The sequence below is a fragment of the Prenolepis imparis genome, unplaced genomic scaffold (assembly GCF_030444845.1).
Source record: "Prenolepis imparis isolate NDT839.2.m4 unplaced genomic scaffold, iyPreImpa1.0 SCAF_6, whole genome shotgun sequence".
In the NCBI taxonomy this organism is placed as follows: domain Eukaryota; kingdom Metazoa; phylum Arthropoda; class Insecta; order Hymenoptera; family Formicidae; genus Prenolepis; species Prenolepis imparis.
Window position 1 is genome coordinate 13,260,625 of NW_028141164.1, and position 11,367 is coordinate 13,271,991.

Here is an 11,367-nt window from a genome sequence, read left to right on the forward strand (position 1 = left end):
TAATAATTAATAATCCGTTTAAGTTTTCTTTATCAAATAAATTTATATTTTATCAATGACAATATATCGGAAATATTATTATCTTAGAAGAATTCGACGAGATAAAACCAAGATTATATTTTTTGCAGTACGAGTTTTCATTAAAAAGAGAATTTGAATAAATTGATTTTATCTATACAGAATTAAAGTAACATAATAATAAAATTGTTTTTATTAAAAATATTTATTATTACGTTAATTGTGTTTAGATATTTGTAATTAATATTCAGTATTAAATTATTTTTGTTTTATTAAAAATATGTCATTCATATGATTTATCATATGATTTATGATCTTCAAAATCGAAAGAGATGTTTAAAAATATTTCATAAACCTTATTTTAGCTATGTATTTAAGCAAAACTTATGATAGAGAAAGAACTTTTCAATGTTCTCATATTATGATCAATATTTATATATTTGTCTTTTCTTTCTAACAAAGAAATAATTCAGCAGGTATCTGGTGCAAAGATTAACATGGTATTTCTCAAACTATTATTAAGTTGCGGTTTAACATTTTTTGCTGCAACGGCATATCTTACCTCCTCCCAGATAAATGAAAAAGAGAAACAAAATAAACTCAACTATACGCATAATATGATAGTACATCGTTATAATATTTCGATTACACCACGTATTGAACAAAATATATTCTACGGCGAAAGCAATGTTAGTATTCAGCTTTCTGCAACAACAAGCAAGATAAAATTATACTCAGAAGTAAAATATATATATGAAATATGGCTTTCTGATAGTCCACCAAGATATCGCTATAACAATGAAGAAATGATCGTTTATAAACCAATAAAACCAATAAAACCTTTGTACAATCCTGGAATGGAATTTATCGAGTTGATTTTCGCGAATGAGCTATCACCGGGACATTATAGTTTGAATATGAAATTTTACAGTATTATAGCTAATGATACAAATTTAACAACCTTCTACAAAGGGAAAGATAATTGGTGAGTAACTGTTAAAATGTTGAATATGTAGCATTAAATTATAAACATTATTTATTAGAGAAACATATATACATATATTATTATTACATTAAATTAATAGTTTTGTCATGACATGCATGGAATCGTGTATTAATTGAATTTATTGATATACCTAATTAATATGATTAGTTAATATGAAACTTTCGCTTTATAATGTTCTCTCTCTTATTATTTTCTGAAATATATTTCATAATTCTAAACAAGGTTCCACATGGGTTTATAACTTTTCACGCAAAGCGTTATTAGGACTGACTTCGATTTTCTAAAGTTTTGATTTATTACGACTTTTGAAATTTGATATCTCGAAAACTATCCCGGAAAATATAATATTCTCACTTCCAAAAGAAATAATCTTAATGACACTCATTTTTGACATCATTTACAGTGTTTTTAAAAAATTTTTAATTTAAAAGCAATCGATCGTGGGTCGTTTTCGGAAGTTTATCTAAAAAAAGTACAGATATATTATATATATATATATATATATAAATTTAAAAGATTAAAAATAATTACATAATTTATTTTATATCCACAAATATTGAAGTAAACATTATATCACAATAATATAAAAAATATATATACTAATATTATGCGATGTAACGCAAAATATTATAATTGAGTGTGATAATAATAAAAAATTATTAAAATATTTAAATTTTTTAAAATATTTATCTGATTCTTGTATTTAAAATATATAATAATAATAGGTGGTTAATGCCAACGCATTTTCATATACTTGGGGGTCGAAGACTGTTTCCGTGCTTGGGCGAATTTATCTCTACTACCTACGATATTACTATACAACATCATCGTAATTATTGGGCTTTGTCAAATATGCCGGTAGTAATACAGGGTGTGAATGATGAAGACATAATGTTTACACGCTACCAAATCACACCTGTATTGCCCACTTATCTCTTAGCGGGAATAGTGACTAATTTCACTTGCAAAGCTGTTCAAAGTGTTTACTTAGTTACAATGTGCTACAAAAACTCCTCCGAATCGCGCTTAACATTTGCATATGACGTTATTAAGGATGTCACATTTTTCTGGAAAAGAAAAGCATGGAAAGATGTAAGAGCACATCACACAGTGGATCATCTTGTGATTCCGCATTTTCAAGACGTAGGCATCGTAAATTTGGGATTAATTCTTTACAGGTAAGCACATATGATTGAACACATATTAATTTTAATCAAATAATTAATAATAATATGAAAAACATAACATATTTACATAAATATTAGAAAATAAATTTGATATTATTATATTTAAATAAATTTAAATAAGGCTCTCAACATATCTAATTAAATAACAAAACACAATTATTAATATCTAAAATTACATTATTAAGATATAAATATGATTTTTATCTGAATATTTTTTAAGAAACAAATTAATAACAAAAATTAAATTCTTTTATTTTTCAACACCTAAATTTGCAATTTAAAATGTAGATACATATTATATGCATATATTCTTATACATATGTACTTGTATTGGTTTCAGTCAAATATCAGTATATATATATATATATATATATATATATATATATATATATACTACGGTATAGGTATATATTTACTACGTAAAACTGCAAATTTTTAACATAAATAAAAATTTTTTAAAACTATTTTTTATAATCTTTAGAGAGAGTGATATTATGTATGATAAAATATTGGATCCCGTTGTGCGTAAGAACGAAGTAGCCCAAGTAATAGTACATAAAATGATAAAGGAATTTATTCTTCATGATATACATCCGTCATCACCATTTTGGTTTGTAGATGGTCTTCTAAGATTTTGTGGAACAGTTATCCTTCATGAGGTAACTTTAAACTATATTTAATGCTAATTGTCTTACTTACAAGCAATTGCAATATTTTAATAAGATATGTTGTAGACACTTTATATATATTTATCTTTTTACTTAATACATAAAATTTTGTATATCATTTTCTTTTATAAAAGTTCGATATTTTCTAAAAAAATTTTTTATAGAAAGGTTAATTTTATAAATAATTGTGCGACATACATATCAATACAATATTAAATATTTTTGCATTTTTATTATCATTTTGTTTAAATCGCTATGCTTTAATCATATTTAAAATTCTTTTAAATTAATTCATTAAAATTAAAATAGATAATAGCTAAAAATGTGATACATATTCTTACAGTAAATTAATAAAGAGAGATCTGTAATGTAAATTGTGTTAAATATGTGTGTTAAATAGAATTTTCAAATAATTTTAATAGATTTTATTAAAAAGTTATACTATATATTATTCTGGAGAGAGAGAGAGAGAGAGAGAGAGAGAGAGAGAGAGAGAGAGACGCTCTATTATTATATATTTAAAAACTTTAAAATAAATAATATAATTTATTATTTATTAAATAATAATTTATTAAATTATGTAATAATAAACATTATTAAATAATAATATTTCCTTTAGATATATATAGAAAGCGCTACTGCATATTGCTAATGGAAGTATTTTTGTCATATCGATATATAATTACGTCAAAACTTTTTTCTACAGGCTATCCCAGCATCTCGGATAATAGATTTGTTTGTGGTCCAACAACAACGTCAATACCTTCATATAGACACTAGTTACGATATGTCAAACTTCAACTGGTCTTCTACAATTCCTCATGTTAAAGGTATGACACATTATAATTGAGAATTACTCGTTTTGTGAACATGTTATAAAGAAAGAAATAAACTGTAGAAACTTTAATTGGATTTTAAACATATATAAATCTCATTATAACAAAATACATATTTATATTTTAAATGTGTATCTCTTTATGTATATATAAATGCATATATTTATTTTGCTTGTATGTATAATATTAATTCTTTAACAAATTAGATGTTTTCACAAATGGATACAGTAATAAATTTATGTTAAATATAGCAAATCAAACATAATAAGTTACATATAATTAATCATATTTTTGCTGTGTAAATTGTTATAGTAATTATTATGATGCGTATGTTGCAATACGGACTTCCTGAACCGGTATTTTGGAATGGTACTTTCCACTTAATAAAAGACAAGTAAGTAATATACTATAATATAACAATTATATTTTACGATAAAAAGCAGAACACATTAAGTATAACATAATAAATTATAAGTTTTATAAAGTATTTTTGTTTCTAATTACACAGGCCGACAAAAAAATTTTTGTCGGTAACTTTAATCAGAGTAGATGTTTCTTATAGATTTTTGGCTACAAAAAACCAATTCCGCTGTCCAAATTACTCTATCACAGCAGGTTTTTAAGTTATTTTGAATTTTAAGATGAGAAATTAGAGCGATTTAGAGGAAAAAGTATATATAATATAATAAATATATTCATTAACTAAACAAATTTTTGCTATTATGTTGTTAAAATTTTAATGTGATTTATTAAAACAAAAATTATAAATAAAATATTTTCTCACATTGGAATTTAATAAAACTTCTTTAATTTTGAAAAATTTGTTTCAGTCATTTTCGAGTTGTATTTCTTTCAAACATTTTAAATAAAATTACAATATTTTATTAAAGAAAAAGCAGTACCAAATAACATTGAAATCCGACTATTCGTTTTCACTAATCTTGCCAAGCATGAAATAAATGCCTCTGCTGTTCTTTTCACAATATTCTTAACATGCCAACATTTTTTCTATTTATGAGACAATTTTATATTCCTTGCTAATGAGGAATCTGTGTGTAAATAGAACATTGGCCTACTATTATTATTTTGGTGACAGTTAGTGATTTATTACCTGACGTAATAAAGTAATTTGGAAGCGGCATTGTTTTTTGTAGTCGAAAATCTATAAGAGAGAGAGAGAGAGAAGCATCTATACTCAAGCATCTACTTAAAGTTACTTGACAAAAATTTTTTTTGTCGAACTATGTTATTGTTATTAACTTATGCTCTGTTTATTTTAAACAATATTTTCTAAATATTACACATTACAATTTATATTTACAATCTTCCTAGCGAGAAGTGTTCGACGACGAATCGCGCGCGCGCGCGACGTTGATTTGACCAACATTTCACGCTGGGTTTATTTCGAATATAATTTATGTTCTATTTACTATTTAGTTACATGTCTAATTAACTTTTACAAATTTAATCAAATTTTATTATTTTTAAGTATAAATTATAGTTTAAATAAAATTATTAAATTGTTTTTAAATTATATGAGTAAATAAATGAGTAATAAACAAGAAATGCAAAATGTTAATTTAACTTAATATAAAATTTTAATAATTTTTTGATAATAATATCCAACAAGACTTACAATAATTCCTTCATAATTATTAATGCTAGAATTTATTTTATAAATTTAGGGTGTTAAGTCAACATAAGTTGAGTCCACTTATGGATAAATATCTAAGTAAATCAGAGATTGGTATAAAAGAAGAGAACAAACTACACTGGACAAACATGATAAATAAAACAGATAAATGGATAAATCAGAGAACTTATACTGTGAATGTACTACATTACAAGGGACTACAGTTTGATAAAATCATGATCACACTGAACCTAAAAAATTATAATAAATCTATTAATCCTGTTTATGCTATACCTGTAAACTGTATTACGCAGAAAGTACCCAATTTTAGTCTTTCAGATGCTCGCTTCAAAACTCGCTTTATAGAGGAATCTATGCCGTCTCTTACATATAATTTAAATTACGAAGAAGATGGTTGGGTGATAGCCAATATACAACAAACAGGTAAATATTAATCAATTTATTATTTATCATTTTTCTGTGTATTCTACACAATTAACGTTTTATGTTACTTCATCCGTATTATTTTATACAAATTTTAAGTATTCTATTTACCATATAAAATATTATGATTTATTGTAAATTATGATTTAAGATGTTTCATTACAAATGTTATTAATATAAAATTAATTAATTAATTAATTATTGTACAAAAACTGTTTATATAATAATGAATAACAGCTTAGTATCTGATCTCGTATACGATAAGTTTAATAATATTCTCTCGTAATATAAATTTAAATATTTATACAAGATTTTTGTTAGCCATGATATATGCAATGAATTCTTATTACAAATTAAAAATAAATTTTAATTTAATTTTAAATAAAACTTTATATTCAATTAAATTTGTTATAATTTATTATACAATTTTTAATATTGGTGCAAATTAATTAATACTTTACAATTTACTTCTTATTTACATTACTTCTAATTTTTAATACATTTTTTATACACTTGTATGTAAAAGGAACTATACGTACATGCTTGAAAATATTTTGGTGTTTTAATAAATATCCATTAGAAAAAAAATAATGCAAAAATTTGTTATTTAACAGGATATTATCGCGTGAATTACGAAGACACAAATTGGATAAAAATTTCGGATTATCTAAACCTCCCAGATCAATCTTTTGAGAAAATACACGTTCTCAATCGTGCGCAAATTATTGATGACGCTTTTCACTTTATGATAATAAACCAACTCGATTCCGACATCTTCTGGAATATTACACATTATTTAAGAAACGAAATTGATTATGTGGCATGGTATCCTATGTTCAAAGCTTTGGAATACATGTCGAGTGTCATTCCATTTAAATCACTCATGACATCTTATTCTCTCAAGGTATTAGCAGATTTCTTGTCAATTTAATAATACATATTAAATACATATTAAATACATATTAAGTATTTGAGCCGTTCGCTCGAAGAACGACTTAAGTCGACTTAAGTCGTTTTTTAAAATTCGCTTGCCACTGTTTATTATTCATCTAAACAATAAATCTATTCAGTTTCGCTAATTTCCTAACTATTTTAAGATCTTAAAATAATATTTTGTATTGCGCGGTTTCAACGGCGCACCGCCACCAACGCGTCAATAGTGCGCTGTCGATGTCATTGCGCGTTAAATTCACAGTTAATCGCTCAGATTTCTGTATAGAATGTATATGAGCCGTTTGCTCGAAAAACAACTTAAGTTGACTTAAGTTTTTGCACAAAAAATTGAATTAAAGATTCAACGGTGTGATTCGAGTTATTAAACATTATGTTTCTCAGCTTTTATATTTTTTAATATAGAGATATACTATTTAGTAATACTTTATTACCATAAAAACAAATTTTAAAACAATATAATTGTTTTCACCATTGATTACATTAAAATCATATATAAAATTTTAAGTCGTTTTTCTGATGATCGATTACAACAACATGTAAAATATCTTTGTGATGTCCGAAAAAAATATTATTAATATACAAAAGCTGCTTTTTAGCATCAATTTCAATTACATATAAAATAAAACATTAATTAATTTAAAAGAAAACTTAGTCTTTCGGTGGACGAAAATTTATTTTATTCTATATTACATTAATCTACAACTGTAGTTTTCTTTTAAATTAATTAATGTTTTATTTCGTATAAACAATTGTCACAAGAAAAATATAGCTTAAAAAATTCACAGTTATGTTTATTTATATTATTTTATTGGATCAAAAATAATTTACAAATAGTCAAAGACACTGATATTTACAAAATAATTAAAATTAAAAAAAATTAGATTAACAGATTTTTAATTATGCTTTTTTTATCATTTGGCTATATAATGTTTGAAAAACATAAATAAAAATAAAAACACAAATTTAATTATAATGTATTCTTATAATAAATCTTAACAATTAAAATCAAAGACATAGAATAAGAACAAACACAAAAATCTTTATTTATAATTAAATATATTAAATTAAAAATTAGATGTAGAATGAAAACAATTATTTAACAAGATTTATTATCTTGTGCGCATATGATATTCGTTATTTTACTTTGTATTATTTTATTTACACATACTTATTTTTTCATACAAATGATGTAATGTGAACAATATACTAGAATAATTAATTATTAATATGTATTTATATATGTATTTATATTTTTAGTTATATTATACAATAGTTTTACACAAACTTTATATAAATTTTTTCAAGAGAAATTTTTTGATAAAAAATATTTAAAATTATTAAAAAATTATATATACGGATTATATTCAAAATATATTTTTTATTATATTATCAATGGTCATGTTGATATATTGACATTAAATTATAATCGAGAGAGAGAGAGAGAGGAAGAGAGAAATCAAATTATATATAACAGATTATTTATATTTTAAAAATTTTTAATAAGTTTGGCATTTAGAAGAATTATCAATTTTTATTTGTAGCCCATTTTGTCATTTTATTTCCTTTGCCCATCATGATATTTTTTCCTATAGTAATAAAAATATAAATTTTAATATATATTAATATTTTTTAATATAAAATATTTATCTCAACTTTTAGCAAAAAGTGCAGACTATATTACATGCACTGCTTGAAAAGATTGAATACGAAGAAGTTCCCAATGAAGACGATTTAATAAAACCTTTAAGGCAAGAGGCTGCAAAATGGGCATGTATTCTTGATGTTCCCACATGCAGAGATATAGCCAATCGGAAGTTGGAACGACATCTCACAAATCCAGAAAGATACAAGTAATTTTTTTTTTTAATACATTTAAATAGTACACATAATTCTTCTTTAGTTAAATTTCTTTGCAAATCTCTTATACAATGTATAATAAATTCTCCGACTGAAAATATAAAATTAAGATATGCCTTTATATAATATTATAGAATTTTGTTTTCTATTAAATTTCGTAGAATTTTGCCGTGGTGGAAAGAATGGACATATTGTAAAGGTTTGATGCTAAAATCCGAATCTAGTAAGACACTCACTTCCACTTGGTGGGCAACGTACGAGCTGGGATTGAAAATATCTGACATTAAATTTATAGAGTATCTGGCATGCTTTGAGTACCCAAATCTTATATATCAATATACATACTCAAAGGATAATATTTGGGAGAAATATGGTGTGAATGAAATATATTATATTTTTGTTGTTATTACAAAGCAGGGAAGAAATACTAACCTACTTAAGTTCCTATTCCATAATGTTGACGATATAAAACTTATGTAATGTTACACTTTTTTTATAAATATATATTATTTTGAACTTTGCGTATATTATATATATATATATATATATACATCTACTATTTTGTTTTTATAGAAATAGTGTCCATATGAATGCAGCAATAACAGTTATTATTAATCATTTGTATTCTGAGAAACTACTCAATCAGGTAAAAATTTAATATGTTTATATGTATAAATGTTAAATGACTCTTATTGTGCGATATAAATCTATAAATTAATATTAATGTGAATATATCAAAATAATCTATTTTACAGTTACTTGAGTCTCTGGAAGAAAAGGTGGAAAATTTGCGAAATGCTACAATAGCTAGCCATGAAAAAAATAACAACAATTACAATGTAACTGAAAAAATAGAGGTAAATTTTATAAATACATTTATCAAAATATACTCACTATTAATCGTTTCTTTAGTTTCATTTATTTTCGTATGTAAAGTGTTTCAGTGTTATTGTGTCTCAAGTAGATAAGCAAAAATTAATATTAATTTTATTTCTCTTTGCGGAAAACAAGTATATTTTTCGTTTTGTATTATTTCTGAAAATACATTTCCGAGATTATAATTTTTAATAAATAAAGTAGACATAAATTCTTTATTTAGTTTTAGTGATCTTGCAAAATTCTATTTATAAATTTATAAGCTTTTAGAAAATGGTTTTTTTAATTAATTTTATTTCAAATGTTATTTCAACATAATATAGAAATCCATGAGATACGCATATTTTAATTATTACATGCAATCAATTCGTTTATTAATGCCTAATTTTGTCACTTCTATATGAATTCTCGATAATTTTATTAAAAAAATATCTCTCTTTATATCTTTCTTTATCTGGAAGATAGCAATGGGAAGGTATGAAGAAATCGGGCATAAATAAAAAAATTTAATAATAAATATGTAGACTAATATAGAAACTAAAAACAATATCGGAAATTTTCCAAAAAAACATATGCTTTTTTTGAAAAATATGATAATATTAATTTCTGCTCATTTATTTAGACAGAAGAAGGGATATTACATACAGGATGAGTTTTTTAAATTGACGTTCATCGAATCAAAAATAATTAATGCTCTTATATTTGCTTCCCTAAAGTAAACAACTTTTGTTTCTTTAAAAAATGCGTTGGTTTCGAGATATTTAGGTGTCTCAATTTAAAAAAAACTCAATCTGTATACTAGGAAATAATATCTAGTTTTAAATATATTAGAAATTAGGAATTATGTCACGTCAGATTTTTTTAAAATACAAAAATAAATATTAATATTAATAATTTTTTATTATTGACAATTTATCATTATGATTTATATTGAAAAAATTCATTTCAGATTGATGTAAACATAATAAAACATTTAAAAGAAAAGGAGCATCACATTCAAATAGTTACAACCAAACTAAATAGACGCTTGTCGGAAATCAACAAACAGAATTTATTGTTTGAAATATACAATTAAACATATAAAAAAATAATGACGTTTATATTTCTATATTTTCCATAAATTATTTTTTATACATAGCTCATACTTATAATTTTAACTATGTATGATTAGATACATTAATGATACTCCATAAGTTTGCATTTATAAAAATATTTCATGTATGCGACCTATAGATTTTCTCATCGTTCTGCAAATATGAAATATTTGAAATATATAATTTATTATTAAATAAGAAATTATGTTTTTTTATATCTAAATTAATATAAAAATTTTAATAAAATTTTGTTAAAGGTGTAAAAAGAAATTTGTCTGCTGAATATAATTACGTTGAATCATTAATGTATCAAAATGTATACATATATACTATTCTTTTTTTCAATTATTTTTTGGTTTAGTTTTAATATTTTCTATGTGTGTAATATTATTTTTCAATATTTATTGATTAATTTTTACATCTTCTAAGTTTATTATTGTAATAAAAAAATATATGTTTATCAATATATGTATATAAATAATGTATTAATTTTTAATTATTAATACACATATATTAATGTATGTATATTAATGTGCAATATATATGTATTATAATGATACATATTAATATAACATATTATATAACATATTATAATTTTAAAATTATATGAAATTATTAATGTTTATATATATATATATAATAATACTATATACATATGCATATATATTTAATTAATATTTAAATATATTTATATATATGTATATATATATATTAACAAATTGGTGTTATATTAATATGTGTTATTAAGATTTTAAATATCATATATAACTTATTTATTATGTATTTTTTAATTT

General features: G+C 23.0%; 2 protein-coding genes across 2 annotated transcripts; both read left to right on the top strand.

Moving 5' to 3' along the window:
- Nucleotides 1-824: 824 nt before the first annotated feature.
- Nucleotides 825-5,803, top strand: LOC145937438 (aminopeptidase N-like). Its single transcript, XM_083040456.1, has 6 exons — nt 825-1,003; nt 1,750-2,202; nt 2,693-2,870; nt 3,586-3,709; nt 4,028-4,109; nt 5,401-5,803. Exons 1-6 carry the CDS (start codon nt 825-827, stop codon nt 5,801-5,803), a joined length of 1,419 nt encoding a protein of 472 aa, XP_082896582.1.
- An 814-nt stretch (nt 5,804-6,617) lies between these two features.
- LOC145937019 (uncharacterized) lies at nt 6,618-10,505 on the top strand. The gene is made up of 6 exons (XM_083039752.1): nt 6,618-6,696; nt 8,406-8,596; nt 8,765-8,976; nt 9,177-9,249; nt 9,359-9,460; nt 10,429-10,505. The coding sequence occupies exons 1-4, from the start codon at nt 6,625-6,627 to the stop codon at nt 9,191-9,193; spliced, it is 492 nt and encodes a 163-aa protein (XP_082895878.1). The 5' UTR covers nt 6,618-6,624; the 3' UTR covers nt 9,194-9,249; nt 9,359-9,460; nt 10,429-10,505.
- Nucleotides 10,506-11,367: the final 862 nt, after the last annotated feature.

Coding starts and splice junctions, on each gene's coding strand:
- LOC145937438 (XM_083040456.1), top strand. CDS start 825: ATGATCGTTTATAAACCAATAAAACCAATAAAACCTTTGTACAATCCT. Junction 2,203..2,692: donor TTGGGATTAATTCTTTACAG/GTAAGCACATAT, acceptor TATAATCTTTAG/AGAGAGTGATATTATGTATG. Junction 2,871..3,585: donor GAACAGTTATCCTTCATGAG/GTAACTTTAAAC, acceptor TTTTTTCTACAG/GCTATCCCAGCATCTCGGAT.
- LOC145937019 (XM_083039752.1), top strand. CDS start 6,625: ATGTTCAAAGCTTTGGAATACATGTCGAGTGTCATTCCATTTAAATCA. Junction 6,697..8,405: donor TGACATCTTATTCTCTCAAG/GTATTAGCAGAT, acceptor CTCAACTTTTAG/CAAAAAGTGCAGACTATATT. Junction 8,597..8,764: donor ACAAATCCAGAAAGATACAA/GTAATTTTTTTT, acceptor TAAATTTCGTAG/AATTTTGCCGTGGTGGAAAG.